The sequence below is a fragment of the Teleopsis dalmanni genome, chromosome 2, assembly GCF_002237135.1.
Source record: "Teleopsis dalmanni isolate 2A chromosome 2, ASM223713v2, whole genome shotgun sequence".
Lineage (NCBI taxonomy): Eukaryota > Metazoa > Arthropoda > Insecta > Diptera > Diopsidae > Teleopsis > Teleopsis dalmanni.
This window is the reverse complement of record NC_051847.1, coordinates 198,783,656-198,806,579: the sequence shown is the minus strand read 5'-3', so window position 1 is coordinate 198,806,579 and position 22,924 is coordinate 198,783,656. Positions and strand designations below refer to the sequence as shown.

The window sequence follows — 22,924 nt, the reverse complement described above, 5'->3', positions numbered from 1 at the left end:
CTATTCGAGACAGTTTAATTGATTGAATATGTCAATATATAAATAATCATTGCTTTTAATATTTAAAAAATATTTTAACAATTAATATAAATATATATATAAAGAATATCTGAATATGTACATACATATGTCACTTTAATTTTTTTTACACTGCTTATTTTTTTCAAATAAACAAATATTTTCTTCAATTCATAATTTTTTATAAAAAAATAATATGCTTAAAGCAGTAAAAATTAGCAACAATTCGCTTTGCCTAGTAAAGCCACCATACAAAATAAAAAAAACATAAATTTCAAATGCATGTTCTGATCTTAATTGCTTTAACAGAATTGTATTAATTTCTGTTAAAATTATAATAACAAAATATATGGCATAAAGAAAATGTGGATTGTGTTCACTGACTAAAGCAAATTGTTGTTGCAAACTTAATGTTGGTCCACTTCAACAAAAGCTCTGAAATGTATAGGAGTGAACTGCGACATCTTATAGAATTCATTATTTTTGTTTTTGGAAATGTATTAAAGTTCAATGAACGCTGATCGAAGCTCGCTTTCTGTTGCCTCTGCAATGCACTAAGCGAAAGTCCAGCTTTACGACAAAATCTCATCCCACTCATGTGGAAGGTGGACGTTATTCTTGCTTTAGCTTTGATCTAATTCCACATTTTTGCGCAAAAGCTTTCTTGTTTTGACGTTTCTTTTGTTTTTTTACTTTGACATTATTTATTAAAGTGTGTTTCAGTGCCGGTGTTAGTGTTTTTTTCCCGTCTATTAAGTAAAATTTAATTTAAAATTATTTTAAAATTACTTTATTCTAAATAAAGTTCCAACAAAATAAACATTCAACGATAGTCCAAGGTAAGTATACCATTCTTTATTCAATATATTTGTAATATTCAGATATTAATATATATATATATGATATATATTATATTACATTAAATTTCAGGCTTTGTCAATTGTACGAGATTTGTTGCGCGAGGGTGAGTTGATTTTGTTAATATTTTAAACCGAAATTAACAGTTTTTTTTATAGGCATCTTTCTATTTAATATATTCAAGTGAGTTTTCTTCTGTTAAGTTTAACAGTGTCAGAAAATTCTGTTGTGCTTGTGCATGTGATCTGTTAGGAAATTTGTCAACTGTTGTATGAAAAATTGCATGGAGTTCTTTACTTAACATGTGGGCACCTTGGAAACATAAACTGCATCGAAACTGGCAATTATAGTAGAAGCTTGAATACTACTAATAAATAAATAAAAGTTGATTGAGGGCAATAATTTTTTTACTATGTAGCAAAGTTTTTAAGGAGCGGCAATTGCAAGAAGCGGGATCAAAAGATACACTGGGTTACAAATAATCGTAGTTTAGAAAGGTTTTCAATATGATATATACTGCAAGCAAGATGTAACTTTTGTTCAAAGTGAAATATTAATATAGATTACATATATTATGAGATCATGTATATTAAATTATATAGATGTTTATTATTTTATATTATATTAGTCTTAAAGAACGACAATTGCAGGAAGCGGGATCAAAAGATACACTGGGCTAGAAATAATCGTAGTTTAGAAAGGTTTTCAATATGATATATGCTGCAAGCAAGATATAACTTTTGTTCAAAGTGGAATATTAATATAGATTACATATATTATGAGATTATGTATATTAAATTATATAGATTTTTATTATTTTATATTATATTAGTTTTAAAGAACGGTAAATGCAGAAAGCGGAATCAAAAATTATACTATGTTACTAATAATCGGAGTTTAGAAAGGTTTTGAATATGATATATTCTGCAAGCAAGATATAACTTTTGTTCAATGTGGATTATTTAATGATAACGATAATATTGAAGTTATAAACATAAATATAGATTACATATTTTATGAGATTATGTATATTAAATTATATAGATTTTTATTATTTAGATTAATATGCATTCAAAAAAATTTATTATAATAGTTATATAGTTATTGTAGTGTTAGGGCCAAAGTAAGCTAGTATTTTAGTAGGATGGGTCGCCTATAGAACTCTAGTCTAAATTTTAATGAATTAAAATTTGATAAGTTGTATTATTTTTATATCTATTAACAATTTTTGATATATATTAAGTTTCTGAAATTAAGATTGCAGTCCAAATAACTGATTTTAATGTAATATTAAAAAAAATTTAATGAGAAGCTTATATTTAATAAAACATTTTAATAATAAAATCAATTACTCATGATATTATAACATCTGTTTCTACGAAATCAACTCATTTTCATTACTTCTAGTGTAAACATATTCCTTAAAATCTCCAGATCAAAAAATTTCCAAATATTTTGTCAATTCCCGGAAAGTCAATAACCAAAAAATTTATTTCTGAATCCTAGAAAATAGTTTATTCATATAATCAGTAAATATGTAAGACACAAATATCTATATCACTATCTGAATAAAATTAGGTAGAAATATGTTCTTGCTAGACGCGGTACCTGTCATTAAGGATATAGTTGGTGTAGGTAAGCGAGTCGAATTGAGACAAAATAGAGTTTTCGAGGTTATCGCAGGTAGCAATAATTTGTATCGTTTAACCGTTTTTCTGAATTCGCGTAATGCAAAAATTTTGTATATAAACGATAGAAATGTAGTAGTAAAATATCATTCTTTACTTAGCAGTCTTGAAGATATAAGCAAAAACTTTCGAATAACTCATCAATATGTATAAAATAATGGATGGTATCATACGTCAACCGAAGAAGAAAGTAAGTGATCTAAGGCAACGCTACGAAAATCTCTTACAAAACTTACAAAATGTTAAAAATGAAGAAAATGAAAATGTTGAGCAGATAAAAGCAGCTACTTACTCAGAAATAAATGATTTAACTGAGAGGAAAGAAGCGACTTGTGTACCAGCTGTGGTAGAGATTCTCGATTACAACGCAAGAAATAATCCATCACCATGTAGCAGTAGCAGTATAGCGGTCTCTGCGGAAAGAAGTATGTCACCAGCAGCAGCCATGCTAATGAACAACAGTTTCAATATTTCTAATATATCTAATATAAGTCAACAATTCACAACATCAGGAACTGAAAAAGGTGTTGATATGAATAGATCTTTTTATCCATATCAAGCTCAAAATAATACACCAGTGGCACTGGTTAACATAGTGCCGGCTGTTCCAGCTGATTATTTTCTGTCTGAAATTCAACGTAGTATATTAAAAAGAAAATATAAAGAAATGATTGGAGATGACAATTCACATAATTCTATGGAGCCAGAATATCCAAAATATAAGATGACTGAATCTGGACGAGTTATCATCATTGGACCAAATGGAACTCAACTACCGGCACATAAATATGAGCGCATAAATTGGAAGACAACTTCAACAGCTACACGTAATTTGATTACTAATATCTTTGATGAAGAAATATTGGCGACTCATTCACTCACCGGAAAACCATCACCTGCGTTTATTGATCGCCCAAATCCCGCGAAAAAGCAATTGGACCCGCTTAAGGTAGCTGATATTATATATTGTATAATGAGGAAATGCAGTTGTCCAGAGCGCGAAATACGTGCTGCCATCACTAACAAATGTGCTGACGTTGCTAAAAAATTCAGGAAGCGTTCATTAATGAAGAGCCCCGGTCAAATGTAGTATATTCATACTTCTAATATTTTTAAATTTATATTTAAAATTTTTAATTAATATTAAAAAATTAGTTTTACGTTATAATATAAGTTATATTGCTATGACAAAATTTTTGAAGAAATCATGTAATACTATACAATACTTCATTTATCCTACTTCTTCGTTTTCAATACTTGGAACGCTACTCCATTGATTAACTCACATGATTATATATTGTATTATTCAAATAAAAATGATTTCATTTATATATTGCAATTAAATTTTGGTGCTTTAATTTGTTTCTTTAATTGAATTCGTTTCTTCGAATTTAAAACATTTCCCAATCCTATCTCTTTAAATGGGATTGGACACAGCTGAGTGTTAAAACTGCAGAAAATGCAGCAATCTTAAAATATGTTATGTGGAATTATGTGGATGTCCAGATTTGTAAAAAATCTTACTTTCTACTTTTATTTGTCTATTCGAGATCTCAATCGACTAATAATATACGTTGACAACAGATCGTGATCGTACGATTTATTGTTGGTGCTTATTATATATGAAAACCAGAACGAGGAAACTATTTTGGCTCAGTTTTTCATATCTTAGACTTTTACTTATTTATTTTAAAATTATTTGTAATAAAAAAAATAATGCCTAAAATAATCCTGCTATGTAAAATATAGTCACTAAAATGATTTAAAGAACTGACAGGTATTGTTTCCCAATTTTACCCCAATAAAAACTAACTAAATTAAAACTAACTAAACTAATGTGTAATGGAGCTATTAGCAACATGCTAAAAGATTAAATCTATAATTTTTATAATCAAAAATCTAATTGTTATTCTTCCTAAAATATGTAGAGGTAACAAGTTAGTATTTTCTTTGCCTCAAGTTCAAAGCTATTAAGAACAATATATTTACATAAATCAAGCATAATGTGATTGTATACTAGTAAAAATTTTTGATATGTAGCATTGAAGTCAGACTGTGACTACAAGATATATGGTTGGTTGCAGTGTTAAGCCATCAGACATTTTTCGGTTAGCAATTTTTGACCGTTTGGTACCATATTCCTAATAAGAAACTCTAAGAGAAAAAAGAAACAGACTAAATGCATCTCGCCAAATTTAGATAATTTAATAGGTCTTTCGTTTTCGCCGATAAACAGTTAAAAAATAACTTCTTTCTTTTTTTCGAAAAACCTATTTCAGTTGGACACCAAAACCAGGCATACACAGTGAGAGTGTTGTTACATACACAGAATGACTTGTTTTTCCTACAGGTTTTCACAACTTCTGCAGTGGGGATTATGAGTAATGCACGGTTTCTCTGCATGGGTTCCTATAAATCTATTACCAGAAAGAACAGCAGTAAGTCTTGCAGTGTTCATACGTTCATTTTTGATAAGTTCACAGGGTCTGGTTTTCACAAACTAAAGGAAACTATAGGACTATAGTTCGCGAACTATAGGTCAAAAGGAAAAGTTTAGTTATTTGTATATAATTAAACAGAGAAACATTGTCAGTAAATAAAGACATACCCTGCATAAAGACAGGGTAAGTTTGCAAACTATAGGGCTGATGGTAAAAATCAAAGCTTAGTTGGTTCCATAGACTTGAATTGTTAACAATAAATAAACTAGAGATTGTAGCTTAAAAAAAATAATGAGGAATTAAAACGTTTTTACTTAACATTAACAAAAGCAACAAATTGAAAGCTGAAAATATATCAGTAAAAGGACTTATTGCTTCAGTGTAAGCTGTATTTGTCAGCAAAATACTTTTCACAAAAGCAATATTATCCAGATTCATAATTCTTATTTAAAGTTTAATGTTAATTGCCAAAAACAACAAATAAGCAGTCTACATTTTCGGCACGTGTAACAGATTTTCCTTTCGAATCTGTACTATTTTTAAGCTCTGATAGATTTTTCCTGTTCTTGGCTTACCAGAGATTTATCTGGTAGAGTATCTGGTAAAGCTCTTTGCTATTGTTCAAATTGGTAAAGCAATTTCGTTTATAAATTTTGTTTATTTTTTTTATTTTTATTGTCCAAGTGATGAAAAGTATTTTTGCAGCCTACGTCAGTCGTTTGTCAAAATTAATGTAAGAAAATGACGTTGCCATAAAACAAAGTTTAATAGCTTCCTCTTCCCTGAGAAGAGCAGAAAAGCACAATGGTAAAGGATTGTTGATAGCTAAATGAAATACATCTAACAAAACAGAAACTAAAGAACTGAAAACAAAAGTGCTATTAAAACAAAAACACACATCACCATAACAATAAACACTACATAACTCTTTTGCACCTGAGCCGATCCGAGCCGAGCCGAAAATTTATGCCGCATCAAAAGTTAACCTAGCAAAAACCCCAACCAATATTTAAAGGCACATAAAAGTTTGTCAGTGTGTAACCATGCAATGTATAGGCAACAGTTCACATCCATTCAAGCAGTGCCATTGTCCAAGTACAAGCATCCAAGTGCCCTCCATGCCAACAAACGATACCAAAGCAATAAAAGCAAAACCTGCTAAAATTTGTGCTTCATTATTTTTGGTTTTTAAAATTTGCCAGCAACTGCTCCAGGTGAAGTCCAAAGCCGAGCAGCTTATCCTGGTGATGAGCATTGGCGCAAAATTGCAGCGAGCAATGGCAACGTGTAGTTGAGTCACTAAAAACTGCTGATTAATTTTTAATTTCAACTCTCGAGTTAAATGGCAAAGAACAGAGTATGCTTAAATATGCTTCGGTGGGTGGGCGTGTAAGTGCTTTAATAAATATAAGTATCTACGGGCTCCTACCAGCAGTTATCATAATCAACACTTTGATTTGGTCGAAGATGTTAAACTTAAAACGTGTAGCATTACTCCGCTGCTTGGTCACCTAGCTGCCACCTAGCTGCCACCTAGCTGCCACCTAGCTGCTACCTAGCTTGCTAGCCTGCTTCAGTAGTGAGTAGGTTAGTGAGTTATTCTACTGAAGTGCGTCAAAGTTGCTCCTCGCCTGGTGTTTGGCCCAAATTAAACAGTTAAACATTGTGCTGTGAGATACTCCTACGCTGGTGGTAGATGCTAAGCTTTTGTAAATTTTGCGCTCACTTAGGAAATTATGGCAACAACACTTTATGTAAGTGCTCCGTGGCCCTTGTCGTTTGCAAGGAATTTAAGCTGGAATGATATTCACACCTTCAGATATAAAATCCTTTGTAATAATTTTTATTTGCAGTTAAACTTTTAAGTTGATATTATAGTTTCCAACGTTGGGTAGTGGTATCAGTTTTCCTTTATTACAATATCTTTTTTCCACAATTTTTGTTTCGTTTTACTCGTATAATGCAGGCAGTCTTGGCTTCCTGCCCATATCTGCTGGATATCAGAGCAGTTTAGTTACGTATTTGTTTGTGTTTAGCACTTTGGATGAGTTAAAGTTTTTTGGCCACAGTTGCCAAAATGTTACCTACAATTTATTGGGTCATTGTTGTTACTTTCGAGCTACTTTCATTGTGTGTCCTCTACGTTGTTAATCTATGCTTCTGTTGCCTTTATGTGTGGTGCTAGAGTTTTTAGTAATTAGTAACTTAAACAAATTTTCTTGAGCAAATTTAAAGTTATCAAGCAAATAACTGCTGCAAGAAATAACCAAAAAATAAATCTAAAATCAAAAACTTTTAAGTAGTTTAGAACTTATTAAAAACTTTATTTGCGCTTGTGAAATCTAAACCGTAACAAAGGATGTTTTGAATCTGCTGAAATTGAAATTTTTACAGCCGATTAGAATAAACTTTGTTTTATAAATAATATTTAGGTAGATAGAATTTAAAAAGCAAAATTTTAATAGTTTAAACTAATTATTATGTTGAAGCTATTTGAGCCAGTGCACTTAAGCACTTTTAATCTTTCTTAAATCGAGGTATTTTTAAAACCCTTCTTTACGCCTTGACTAGATTATTGTTTATCACTTCATCTGACTAAGTAATAATTGACCTCAGATCTGCATACCTCCCCGAGGAGCCTATAACCATTTTGAGATTTGATAACGCGGTGTTGGAAAGTCTGTCAGTTTTCGCAAATAATTTCAGGGCTCTATCCTTTACGTATTTTTTGATGGGATGAATCTTGAGGTCCCTGTGGATGTCATACCATGGTACATTTGGACGAATATTTAGTAGAAAATAAGGACACCTTTTATTTACAATCAAGCCTAATATTCACACTTCATAAGGTTCCATATCAACACGTAATAGTCTTATTCGAACTGTAGTAGTTTTTAAATATATCAATATAATTCATTTCTATTCCGGATTAGCTCCGAATGAAAATACCTATTTGCTTTCTGATAATCACAGAATTACATAGTATTAAACATAGAACAGGGTTTATAATTATGAATTCTTAATTTTTCCACTCTCAAAAGAGTGAACCACTGTGATCATGATAAATAACTTTTGCAAGCGATCTTTCCTAAATAAATAGAGAAGATTAAACCCTGCGAATGAAGACCGAATGTTACACGTTGAGGAACTTAATATCAGCTGGGAATAAAGTAATCTATATATAGGTATGAGTATAAAGCAGAACATAAAAATTAAGAGACTTAACGACATGTGAACCATTTCAGCAATATAAAAAAATGGACTCCATAATTACTGAGCTGATATCGGGAAGGATGCTTTCAATATGCTTTATGGTAGTCTGTCCCCTTATCAAATTTGTCGGGTAACTGAAGACGAGCGAAATAACTAGGACGGTTATTGATTACTGTAAAGTTAGCAGCCGAAAACTACATATGTTGCGAATGTTTTTCGAAAAAAATGAAACAAGAGAAAAATATGGATCAGACAAGAGAATGATAAGAGAAATAATGATGGAGGAAATAGTGATAAGAAAAATAAGAATCTACATGGATGGAGATTTTAATTTAAAAAAAGCCTTATTTGGCTTTTCGAAATTTCCAGTTAGATAATTGTATTGCGTATCTATTGTTTACTTTTCATTAACCTTTATTAACGTTTTGTTTATAAGATTTAATATTATCTTAAAATTTAGGTTAAGTTGGAGATATTTTGTGGAGATATTTTGGTTGGACGCTAAATGATACAATTAATTAATTTTATTAATTTTCGATTCTATAAGCGCGGATTTAAATTATACTTCTGAAAAAAGTTCTATTCGATTAGTTTTATATAGTTAGTGTGGGACAGGGACTGGGTGTTATATATGCATATTACAGACATGCGTTTCGATAGATAATGCCAAATTGATTTGTTTTATCAAGTCAATAAGCAGTATTGAAGTATGTTACGTTTATTTCGTTATAGAAATTTCTATAAAGTAAATGTACTCTTTTTTCGTTGTATATCAGAAGGGTGCTATAATCTAATAATACAAATAAAATATCAGTAATGTCAAATTCCTTCATATACCATTGTTTATGAAGCATTAAAAGTTAATAAAATTATTACGAAGCACTGGGGGATAATTAAAGAGTACTTCTTTCTACGCATCTGTTTCTAAATGTTGGTTAACCTTCAGATAACCTCTTGATTAACCTTACAGAATATTAGGGAGTCTTTGTGAAAATAATTTCTTGATTTAGGAATATAGGTACATGAACAAGTAGTAAAATTAATAATGTTTGCAAGAATATTCCAAACATGGTGGAAATTTGGAAAACTAATCTCACTCTAAACGATGGTCAACCTCTAGTTGGTGGTAAAATATTGACGGATTTTTCTTCAGTAGATTCATGATTAGCTACGGTATCTGTAATTTTTATTTCAAAACAGTTTTTCTTAAGGATTCTTTTCTTTCGTAGTACCAATTTATGCGCTCTTAATATAATTTAACTTTTTTATATTTAAAAAAATAATTTAATAGTAACAAAGAAAGTAAGATTTTATTGTATATTAATGGGTGGATGGACCATCTTGTTGAGTTAATTTTGTTTTCTAAAGATTTAATTTCTTATGAAGCGGAACATGTTTCCTAAATGAAATAAAAAATTTTTAAGTACTAAATTCCAGGAAATTTTTTTTTATTGAAGTAAAATGTTATTAAAAGGTCATAGAGGTGTTGTTGATGTATCTATAGAAAAGAACTTCTAAGAGAAATTGAAATTTACTAATAGCACTAATTATCTACCTGTTTATTGCCTTTTTATAATGTTATATTATGAAAACCTTGAACAAAAATATGTGTTGTTTATACTAAAATATTATTTAAATAAACATATACATAATATAAATATGGAATTATGAATGTTATATTGTTATATTTTTCATATATTTTATATATACCTATATTTTTTTTTGCATATGTATCTAATAGCATAGCCGAAATATTCAAAATAAAAAGCCATGACGTCACTGTTTTTATTTCCCTTTTGGGAAATATGTTTCAACATTTTTGGTGAAATTTTCCTTGCTTTGTTGCTAATTAATATCACATTTACACTGTGTCATTTAGGTTGTCTTGCTCATTATAACCAATTACGAAGATGATTTAACATAGAAAAATTTTTCATATAAATGAGCTCATTATCAATAAATCAGCATATTTATAAATCAGCTCATATCTATTTTAAATAGTTAATTTTTAAAACTTGTATATTTGTTTTTTTTAGTTCTGAACTCTGAAACACGTCATAAGAAATATATGTAATATATATTCAATTTTATGATTTTTATTTTTTGAATTATTAACTTTAAAGCATTGTTCCTTGTTTAAATAGTATTATCAAATAAATATATTTTTATTATAAAATTTTTTTGGTTTTTCTGTATAGCGCTTTTCAACATATTGATTTAAATTTTTGCTCATATAATTAAATATTTTTTTAGTATATGTTTTTTTTTAGTAAATTTTATTAAATCTAATTTGCAACCAACCTTTTATGGATTTTACAAATCACATCCGTACTGACATATTTGTGGCATTCGCATTTGCCAGTGGTTGGAAAAGTTGCAATGTTAACGAAGTGGTTTTGTGGCTCTTGCAATTATTGAATAATATTTGTCATTTGTTGGTGGACATTTTTATCATTTAAATTTATATGAGGTTTTTTCGAATATGCTTTTCAAAATTTTAAAATATTGCTTATTTTGGAAATTTTCAATAATTTTAATTGATTCTAGAAGGACATTGAAAATCATATTAAATTTCAAGTCAACACTTTTTCCTGCTTAAATTGCGATCTTCAATCTTTAATGATTCCTTAAGAATTTTAAATAGTATCTAGTAACTCCTTCAATTGCCTTTCTGAAGAATAAAATTGAAAAATAGAAACTTTTTAGATGTGGTTTTTAATAATTTTATAATTTTAACTTGTAAAATTTTTATCCTTTTAAAATTTTATTCCACTCGCGTTGTCTCATAAAATTTTTATTTGCCTTTATGGTTATTTATATCGCTAATATAATCCTAATTTTTGGATTATTATTATATTATTACCCAACTGACACTCTAAGGAGTGTGCCAAGAGCATTATCCTTGTGCTGTTCCATTTGAATAGGCGCACACGAATTTGCCATTGCCGGTGAGCAGACATGCAAAATTGTTGACTACCAGAGGTTTTTCGAAACCGTCTTCATATTTTTTGTATTTTTGCTCAGATTTTTCATAATATTTTACTTTTGTATATTCATTTTTTCAATTCAAAAGTTTTTATTTTGTTTGCTTTAAGTGGCTTATGAGTAAAGTCAGCGCCGTGTATGGTACCAACTGTGTGTTCCGCTGTTATTATAGAGATATTTTAACAAACTCACTTTAGGTCCTTGAACATTGATGCCATATGTAGCAAATTAGAACAAGTATTATTTAATTTTTGGTTAAATACTGTGAAGGAATCGAATATACGGAGGCATATGTAGGAGGCATATGAATTGCTTATAGTTGTTATTGCTTTTGATTGCATTTAAATTATGTGTTTGAACGTTAGTGAAGTGTAGCAATGCTGAGCGTTTTTTTCAGTTTTTTGTGGCTAAAGACTGAATTAGTTGTGCCGTAAGCAATCAGTTGACTTGTTCCATTTTGTTAAAATCAAGGTTTTCAATAAAGGCGTTTGAATTTTGAAAGAGTTTGGATATTAGAACTTGAACGCAATTTCTTCTAAAGCTGTGGAGAGCTAAATATTATATTATGTTCGTGAGCCCTTTTAAACTTTTGTGTTGTTTCTTGTCTTAAATCCAAATTGATGAAATTCAAATAGCACATGTGAATTTAACTTCTATGCAATAAAAGGAAATTTAAACTGCCTTTTAAATGGTACCTATCATTCATATATCATATATCATATATCATGATATATCATGATATATGAATGATCCGGCAAAAGTTGTCCGCGGATGGAGCAAATATAAATGATTGATTGAATGTTTTTTAAGAAAAACCGGTCATGTAACAACTGTAGATTGGTCAACTCTGAGTGGCACACATCTATTTCTATCCAACGTAGAATGGTTAAATCTGTGTGGTACACATCCATTTGGAAACCCACCATCGAAGGAAGATCATCGTCCACCACGACAATGCTCGTTCCCACAGATAAGCTCAAAAAAGGTATTTTGTGCTCTCAAAACGTCGAATTGATAGGTCATTCGTATTACAGTCCCTGGAATATATTTTCCGAGATAAGATAACACAAACGACTCAGTAAAGTCTTACGGACTTTGACTGTCATATTTCACGTAATCGGCAGTATTTACAATAACAGATGTGACTTCATCATTTTAACCAAAAACTGACTGGGTATCGATATTATATATGGCATGAAACTACAGTGTTCCAATTCTGTTCTCGACGTCACTGTTTTTATCCCATTGCTCATAGTCTATTGTCTTTGATTGATTTTGTGATCATTCTTGGTTTTCTATGCATTTTTATGTCATTGTGTAGATTTTAAAATCATTTATCAATTATTAAGGCAACTAAATTATTGTCACTCAGAACATGTCAAGTAAGTAAAATGCAGAAAGAAAATAAGTTGAAACAGATACAGAGATAAAAATATTGGCTTCAAGTTCAATACTCTACGGCATTGCACACCTTCAACTTGAAAGGAGAAGCTGAGGATATAAAAAAGGTATATATAAAAGCAATAATCCTAATAAGGAAGCACATATCGCTTATGGCGGAAATGAAGAATACACTTAACTTACAAAAAAACATACAAAACGTTGGAACGAACTAAAAAGTTCTGGAAAAATACACAAAAAATGCACCAATATTTTGTACAAATGTTTAGCACAACAACACACAAACATAAATAAATAAATAAATAAATGTAAATATATATGTATAAAAAGCACAACAGAATATATTTGAGGATATCAGTAAAGCTTGCGAGCAGCGAGCACTCAAAGAAAGGCGCAAAGGTTATTAGGTAGCATCACATGCAATAACAGGAAACGGAAGACAGCAAAGGCAGTATAGGTTGCTAGCAGCGAGTGAATAACAGGAAGCATTGATATGAGCATAAAAATTTTAAAAATTATAGAATTTAGAAGATATGAGCACACAAAAATCCAAAATAAACAAATATATATAAGCGAGTTAAGCTTAATGCAGTAGAAAAATAAACTAAAAGTCCAAATTCAGTGGGACAAATGTCCTTGTGAAGGAACCAGAGGAAATGAAAAAATAAGTACCGCGAATTTATGCAAAATAAAAAAAATTTTGAAGTCGAAAGAAAAACCATTTTCATGCTTAGCGGTTTTGGCAGATTCCTGCAGGATATTGCATTTTTATGTCGGAACTTTTATGATTTCAAATAGAGTTGAAACCAATTTAAGGACAACATGGAATCAAGCTTGCGACATGAAATTGCAAAAATTGCCTTGAATATACCGCGTTGTAAAAGCGTGTTGCCAGATTGTACCAACTTTAATATTTGTAATTGTTATTATATATTTTTCTATTATGGCAACATAAAGTCCTTATTACATTTATATTATTCAATGTAGCAAAATTTGTTTACCTGCATGAGCGATTAAATCGGAAGTCATTTAATATTATGTAGAGCGAATAATATGTAGAGCTCAATCATGTTCACTTCACAGCAGCAGACATCGAAAGTGCATTTCACCTTCACATTTCAAGCCAAAATGTATAAAGCAAGTCAAGCGCTCACATCCTTGCATGCCATCATTGCAGACATTTTGATTAACTGACGACAGTAGCGCATCAGCTTACCGGAAGCGTAGTTAATATAACAATTTCTGTACATACAATACATGCACACCCACCCTACATTGTATACCGGAAGTGCAAGAAAAAAAGTATTACATGCATTTTTTATGATGAGCGTATAGGAAGCTACTGCATGTGTGGATGCGGATGGGTACGTATTATGATAGCGAAGTTGGAAAGTATACTATTTGTAGCAGATTGAGGAATACTGTATGAGATATATGAGATATAAATTCTTGAATACATATTTGTGCGAATTTTGGAAAATTTGATGTTACAACTCATAAATATTTGTCATTTCTATTCTGAAGGTATTCACTATACAAAGACCTTAGAATTGATCAATGAAGTTTATCTTTTAGAGATTTGTGCGTTTTTTTCAAATAAATGTTGTTTCTTTTTATCAGACAACAGCTTATCGCTTAAAGAAAAGTCAATAATTATTACACAACAATAGTAATTATAATTAATAAATATTAAGAAAATTATATTATGATGGCGTCAGTGTTGCCATAACAAACCTTGCCATTTGTAAGATAATGAACATTTATTTAACTTGAAGTTAACTGAGTCAACGATTCGAAAAATTGTTCAAAAATATGGCACCTCATCTCTCAATATCTCATCTCATCTCATTTCTCTTTCTTTACTTTAAGTCATTCTCAAAAGAGCAGATTTGGCACAGAAACACATATATCTTTCACCACTATTGAGGTCAGTGTAGCTTGAATATAGCTTGATTTGACATCATTTAAAAAACTTTGAACATTTGACCTACTAGTTTTTGAACTAAAATATTGACAAGATTCAATTGTAGAGTTGCCAAAAGTTGGAGTTTGGGTTACTCCAAGAGTATTTATAAGTCTACAATCTTTTCATTGAAAAATAAAAACTATATTTTATGGCAATGGAGCGATCGCTGTTTGGGTTAGTGCATGGGTAGTTATGCGTTTAGAGGCTTTTTCACTTAAAACAAAAAAAATTTGAACGACAATGGAATTTACTTCTGCAGACACCGTTCTGCCTCACATAATTTCAATTTTATGCCGTCTTAATACCACATTTTTCACAAGAAAATAATCCATTCATCCCTGTTGTTACACTAATTAATCTAATTGACTTAATATAGTTGAACAAATCTTTGGTTTCCACTGATAAGCAATCTTTCAAGACAATACTACCCTAAAAATCAGTTTTTGTCTTAGCCAAGGCTGAGGATTCACAAAAAAAATATATGATTCTCCTTTCTTCAGCTTCAAATTTGGCAGGGCACGAGTTCAATTCTTAGTATTTCCAGTCTCAAAAAATTATTTACGTATAAATAAATGATAGAAATAATTCCAAGACCACTGATGATAGCAGTATTTGGCAGTATTCGAAACAGCTTTATGGTCAGCCAAAAGTTTAATTAAATTAAATAATATCATAGAAATTTTTGTTGTAGTTCACTACTTTTCGAAACCCTTCTAATTAATTCAAAATAATAAAATTTTGTTGTTGCAATTCACTACTGTTCGAAAAACCTCTCTATTAAAAATAATAGTTTATATTAAGAATTTAGTTTTTTTTTTTTAAAATTGAAGTTGAAAATTAATTTAATTTATATTTATAATAGAAAAACATTTTAGAATTCAATTGTTGCCTTGTCGTTCTTGAATATGTATTAGTATTTCAATTCTTCCGAACTTATGCGTTCCATTAAAATTTAAATATAAATTGTGCACCTTTTAAAAAGATTCACTAAACCCGACATATCTGTATGGTTAGCTAAATATACAATCAATTAAAAATAATAAAATTTTGTTGTTGCAATTCACTACTGTTCGAAAACCCTTTCTATTGGAAATATTAGTTTATATGACAGATTTAGTTTCTTTCGTCAAAATAAATGTTAAAAATTTATTTAATTTAGATATTCTATATAAAACATTTTAGAATTCAATTGTTATCTTATCGTTCTTTAATATGTGTTTTTATATTAATAAATAGTTGATTATTAATGATTTAAGGAATATATTTTCTTTTAGAAGTATTTGAATGGAAATGAATAGATAACAACAAAAATTTTATTTACTGTATTGAAATTGAACTAACCATAGAACGCTTTTTCGAGTACTCATCCAAGTACTCATCGTCAGTGGTCTTATTCGAATTTTGTAATTAACAACAAAAATTTTAATTAATTTATTGAAATTTGTATGAACGCTGTTTGGAGTAATCATCCAAGTACTCATCGTCAGTGGTCTTAGGAAATATTTGAATTTTTTGATTAGTTTATAGTCCGTGTACTCGTATTATTTGTTAGGACTTTTGTTTTTATTATTTTATTATTTCCTTTTATTTTCATATGTTAGTGCTCAGTCAAGTGAAAGTGCTGATGACTATGCATATCGAAAAATTATATTTACAAAAATTATTTAATCAAATTTTATTGCTTTTGACATAAATGAATATTGTCCTTTACACATTTTCGTTAGAGTATTTTCATCTCTCCGAAGTAATGAAGTTGTGGAAAAAATAGAGAAAAAATCCTCTGCATTAATAAATTTTTATGTGTATAAAAACTTCGATCGGGTCATAAAATTCGCATTTTATCATTTATAGGCAATTTGTATGTAAGTCGAGTGGTTTGCATGTGCCGACAGGACGAAACAACCTGTTAAAATTCCCACTGTCATTGGGCCATTACAAGAATGCCACAATTATGCAATTAAATTGTAAAAATACAGAAACTGGTGGACTGCGGCCTCTGCGTGCATAAATGTATAAGAGGCACAAAGTAGGGATAATGGCGCAAAAGGCCATTGGAAATGTTGACGTGGAACAATGTTCCGAACACTAAGCGAACATGGAGCCAAATGGAGAATGCTTAATGCCAAGTGCCAAGTGGCAAACGCTAAACTAACAATTGCGTACCAAATTAAATGGAAGGAAAAAACTGCAAGTAAAACTAACGAGTAAAAATTTTTTTTCCAGGCGCTGTGGTAATAGAATTTTAGATATAATTCTGAACCGACACACAAACAGATATAAAATAAATGTACTAGCATTAATGCTATGTATGTATGAAGTGTTAAGTGCAGTGAGTATTTGAAAATGTTGTGTGCAGACATAGCAAAAAGAACTCCGACAGTGCAAATTATAAATTAAATATTCAAAAATTTCAATAGCTGCAAATTTGTCTGGAAATAGAACCACACATAACGTACATATATTTGAGATAGAATAGCAACACTTCCTATGGCAGCAGTCTGCATGGAGTTCATAGTTTGTGGTTGAGTTTGAGTTTTTAGTATAAAAGTTTACTAAAATATTAATATCATTTTATTGCTATATGCGTACAACGTAGTAATCTTTCATTGTAAAAACTCACATGCCCGTACATAACCAAACCAAACCAATCCATATGCATATGAGTATGAACATCAGGAATTTATACAGGATAATCCTATTCTATGTGAAAATTATGAGATTTTTATTATGCCACAAACTATATTTGCAGGAATTTGTTACGATCTTAAATGTTCACCTCTCTTTAAATAAGAGTCATGCCACAAATAAAAGACAAGTCGGTTGGAAGAAGTGTACGCAACCACTCGTCTCCACCGATACAAGTATGGCAAATACAAAATAATTCCACTGAAACTTTAATAAAAAAAGGATAATTTTTCATTTTTTGTTGCACATGAAGTACAGCAAAGATTTATAGCAACTCATTCAGTGGGTAGGTGTGCTAGCTGTTCATGTTGTGGGCGTTTTTGTAATGTATCCACCAGTGTGCTCCTGCCCCATGTGATTTTCAAACGGTTTTCCTTAAACACATTTAAAATTTCTACTACTCTACTACTTTACTACTTTACTATTTTTTTTTTTTATTTGGCATTTAGTCTGTTTTTTCTTTTATTTTTTAGTTAGAGTAGACGTACTGAAGCGTATAATTCGCTATTAAAGTTTGCTCGCTTTAAAACCCGCTGCCATTTTATATTGTCATTCACAGTGTCGTCTTCTATTCACAGGACTCCTCCTACTCAGTAGAGAGATACGTGAATAAATTTCAACAAGCTGTGCTGTACTTTTACTACTTTTAGTAGATACTTTTATAGTTTTTATGGTGCATATGAATATTTGAGTAAATTACATTGGCTTAAGGTTCGAATACCATGAATCGTTGCCGGGGCTCAGAGAGAGAAGGAGAGAGTGAAGTAGTGATTTTGGAGCTTGCCCAGCAATTACAAACTTGCACATTGAGGCCAAAGGATTTATTAGCTTGTCTTTGATCCTTTCAGTTTGGCTTAAAGTTTGCTATAAGTTTAATAGAAAATATTATTATTTTTCTAAAAAGTACAAAGTTTTTGTATTTAATTAAAAACTTCATAAGCAAGTATAAACACTTAACTAAATTATTTTGTATAAATTTAGAAAAAAAAATCAGGTACATATAAAAAAATATCAAGTTTTTAATAACAAAATTGTTGTTATTAAAACCAATTATTTTTTTGTTACTATTTTTACATCAAAACCCCTAAATTATTAAAATGTACTTGATGCAGATATCTTAGGACTCAATAATAAGTACTCTAATTCAGTAATGATTTTTGTGGCCAACAAAATGCCTAGTGTATCTACTTAATAACTCTCGATCAGTCAAAAATCTTCTGTAAGTGTATATTGTAAAAGAATTTTTATTTCACAAGTTATGAAATCTAAAATCTAAGCATGTCATGAGGATGTTTAAAAACTTGTTTCGTCTATATATTTTCAATTCATTGCTCTTTTATTATTCCATGTTGATATTTAATAAAAGTTATTTAAGAGTATTTAAAAATGCTTTGTTTCCTTTTAGTATCATCTCACTATACAATTTTTGCTTTCTAGAAACCGTTTATTGCGTCTAGTATTAGCTTTTAATTACAACTCCCGCCATTTTACTTAGCAGTCTTCGGTCTTCATAAATTAATGACGATTTCGGTCTTAGAAATATATTTCCCCGCCACTTCACTTAATGCTTACCTTTCTTTATATATTAACGATGATTTTGACTATGAAAAGTACAGACTTGTGAATTATTAAGCATCTAAATATCTTCCGGGTGTTTAGTAACATTGAAGTGGTTCATCGGTCGCTGGTCATTTAGTTTATTTGTAAGAGTTAGTTTTAGTGGACTAAATATGGATAGTTGCCATCTTATCTACTTAGATAGCTTACATAATCCAACTAAAAATAAATCTAAATAATTACTTGTACTTATTGATGATTTTTTATATTTTATATTGTAAGCTAATCAAATAAGTTTCGATTATCAGTTTGTCTTTTTAACTATATATCAATCATAATGAGATCATTATAAAAATGATTATAATAAGATATACAAATTAATGAAGTTTTTTAATTATAAAAGTTTATTATTAAAATAATATATTGAAATAATAAAAAACATTATATGAAGTTTGGTTTTTCTATAAACTTAGCCAATTTATTAATTAAAAGTCCTTTAACTTAAACAAGCGACATACTTCAGATTTTGCAATTACGGGAAGTTTGAGAATTTTCATGGTTGCGACAAATATAAACTGTGCATCCTAAGTCAATTAAATGCAACTTCATTAGCTGCCAATAACTTTTCTTGAACATAAAAAAAAAAATAAAAAAATTAATTGAAACACCGCTACGCATACGAAATAAACTTTTGCCAAGTGTCCTCAAGCAGGAGCTGAGCAGCAACTGTTGGTGCAATTACTAGCAACTGTTGTTATTGCCAGCCATTGTTGTTATGCTGGCTTGCTATATAGAGCAATTAGTAGTTTAGCTGCATTTGTTTAGTATGTAATTGTGACTGCAGCTATAGGAGATCCTGATCCTAACGCTGCTGCTACAGCCGCTACCTCTGCTGCAGCTTTCGCTTAATACATATTTATTAGTTGCATTCAGTAGATTTTTGTCCAATTAAAAGTTTTTCGCACAACTTTTCACAATATTAAGAGTATAAAATCTTATAATTTTCCTTTGGTCTCCGCCTTAATTCCAAATACTAATTGCACTTACATCTATGGAAAAATTCTGGATTTTATTGGAACTAACTAGTTATGAATTACTTAACGACAACGTAAAACTCCTTAAAATATCAAATACTATCCTTCAAAGTCTTTGCCATATTGAATTTTAATATAAATATCCTTAGTGGAATAAATTGTTCTGGATATTAAAATTTATATTCCATGTCAACATTCTTAATTGGGAACCCACTTAATGCCAATTAAACACTGCAATTCGTATTGCAAAGTTTCCTCAATAATAAAAAGTCCTTCTAACAAAATATCTAAAGCAAAATATTTTAAATTGAGCAACCATAACTTTGCAACACAAAAAAAATATGTATATAGTTCTATATAAGTTTCATAATAAAATAATATCGATATTTCGAAACTTAGACCTATTGTTGCTTCTAAGCTTTTTTTCAGATATTTTATTTAATACAATAGTTCTCTCGTAAGGAATTCTACCTACAGGTACTTAAATTCCATTCTTAAACTATTTAAAAACTATTTTTTTTTTTTTTGGTTGGTAAAAAGAAATGCACTAAAACAACGTAAATATAGTTCACTAGGAAAATAATTTACCATTACTACATTATAACTCAGTTAAATTATTATACAACTATATAATACTTCAAAAAATTGCATAAAAAAGATTTGCCCTTATTTCTACACAATATCAATAATATTTACGTTAAACTTTAATATACAATTAAAAGTATGATTGGCAATTCTTTTATTAAAACTAAAAGAAAACATAGTGAGAATTATAAATTTTTGCTTGTGTATTTATATGTTCTAAATAAGTCTGAATAAAGAATTATATTTAGCTTTCAATTTTCTCTTTTCCGTACACAATATACATGAAATTATTTTAAAAATATATACATATATAAAACATTTTATTTATATTTTAAAGCTTTGTAAATAAATAGTAAATCCAGTAAACATATTTAAGCCAAATAATAAAGGTAGTAGAAAAAAATAGTTATAATTTAGTTTAAAAATAATGTCAATAAATTATTAGTATAGGGCATAAAATTACGCTGGTCAAGAGCATACATAACTATAAAGTCCCGTTTCTATTTCTGCGTTACATACATAATATTTTTAAAAGAACTATTATTAGTATCGGAGGAAAAAATAATTCCCGCTCCTGCTAGTGGATTATATATAATTCATGATAAAAGCCAAAGATTAAAAAAAACTTATGAGAATTATATATATAATTTCTGTCTGGATTTATATCAACTTTGCTTTTTGTCGTACCCAAAAGTTGATGCAAAAATTACCATATAGTTTAAAAGTAATAATAATATGTAACATGTACTAAGATATATAATATGTAATTATTAATTGTATTATTATGCATTATTGGTTTTGATTGCATCATATTTATTTGGAAACCTCTTTGTGAATTATTTTTCAAATAATATTAATCTTGATTTGTTACGCCTAATGGATTTCTGAGTAAGTGTACTTAAATAATTTTTCCACTTAAATTATTATTTTATGGTGCAATAATGCTCAATTTAAACCATAAAAATATATTTTTTTAATTATGAAACCAAATTTATCATGTTGACATTATTTTTGAATCTAATTAATATATTAAAATAGGAATAGTAGACATTTTCAAAACTTCCAACTGGCTGATTAACAAAGTGATAGCTCATTCCACATAATAGTTAAAATATTTGCATTAAAAATAAATCAATTTAAATATTGGTATGTAAGTGTTTTATAGAAACTTGTAATAAAACCATGTGAGAATTATAAATGTTTAGTTGAATATAGTAAATACACAGCATATGAATTGAGAATTATATTTTACAGATTTTCAATTTTTTATTTTCTGCACATAATAAACATGGTAATTATATTTTAAAATATATATATATACGTCATTCACATTTTATTCATATGTTATGATCTTATGATTGTATTATAATAAATAGTAAATCCAGTAAACTGGTTTTAGCCAAAAATGAAGGATCATCGAAAGAAGTGGATATAATTTAGTTAAATGAGAATGTTACTAAAATCATTAGAATAGTTTTAAATTTCAGATATAAAAAGCATAATATATGTATTGTTAATCAAGATCATGTGTAATTATAAGTTTACATTTCTTTCTACTCATTATAAATACATTTTTTTTGTTTGTTAGTGAATAAAATATCTGTGAGGAAGAGCTTCTCTATTTCTCTCTGTCCCTCTCTCTTCCTCTCTCTTTTTCTCTCTCTCCCTAGTGGAATATGACATGTCTCTTTTCTTGAACAATCCAAGGTTAAAGAACGAAAAGAAATTAACGCGTGGATAACTCCTCATGGACTTTAAGCCATTTTTCGTTGTGATAAGAGTAATAAAAATATTTTAATTCGGGGATGGGTAGATAGCTGATAAACTGACTCCTGGAAAGTTGAACAATACTCGAAAAATGGTTAGTGAATTTTGAGCTCATTGGGCTTGATTTTGGTTTAAAGTTTTATTTAAATGATATAAAAACATAAATTGAATTAATGTCAGCTCACATTTGACATTCAGGTTTTCTTCCATTAAAAATATCTTTTTTCGGTAAGGTCGGTTAGAAACTGTGAAGGTCAAACATTGTAGTTAGAACCAGCATTATAATTTAAAAACCCCGATGAGTTAGCAATTATTACATTCTATTCTAATGGTCTGGAATTGAGTTGCTTGATGGTAATTATATTATTGTTATTACAAAGCAAGAATTAAAAAGAAAATTCAAATATTTTTTAAACGGCTTTCTATAATAATTCCAAATAATGATAATAAATATTTTATTTTACTATGACTTAAGTGATTGATAAAATTTTTGGAGTATTTGCAACTTTATCTAAAGATTTTTTGTTAAATTTAATATACCTTTCTTTTTGAATGCCATTTTTATTATTACCACAACCCATCGAACTATCCTTCCAAAGTTGTGAAAATCTTGCATTGATTTTCCGACTTAAATGCTACGTAAGCAATTACGTTTTCAAATCGTACTTATTTTACGATTCTTACTGAGCTTTTGTTTTTTTTTTGTTGTATTTCGTCTTTAATATA

At 29.3% G+C, this 22,924-nt stretch overlaps 2 protein-coding genes across 2 annotated transcripts in view; both read left to right on the top strand.

Moving 5' to 3' along the window:
- The first annotated feature begins 777 nt into the window (after positions 1-777).
- Positions 778-22,924, top strand: part of LOC119685488 (protein insensitive-like) — a 45,082-nt gene continuing 22,935 nt past the window's right edge. Inside the window, exons 1-3 of the mRNA XM_038099774.1 lie at positions 778-857; positions 949-982; positions 1,035-1,059. The gene's annotated coding sequence lies outside the window, so the exon portion shown is untranslated. The remainder of the gene's footprint in view (positions 858-948; positions 983-1,034; positions 1,060-22,924) is intronic.
- On the top strand, positions 2,710-3,654 carry LOC119676527 (protein insensitive-like). The gene has a single exon (XM_038087768.1). It carries the CDS (start codon positions 2,710-2,712, stop codon positions 3,652-3,654), a length of 945 nt encoding a protein of 314 aa, XP_037943696.1.

Bases quoted from the DNA above. Each gene is read 5' to 3' on its own strand.
- LOC119676527 (XM_038087768.1), top strand. From the start codon at position 2,710: ATGTATAAAATAATGGATGGTATCATACGTCAACCGAAGAAGAAAGTA.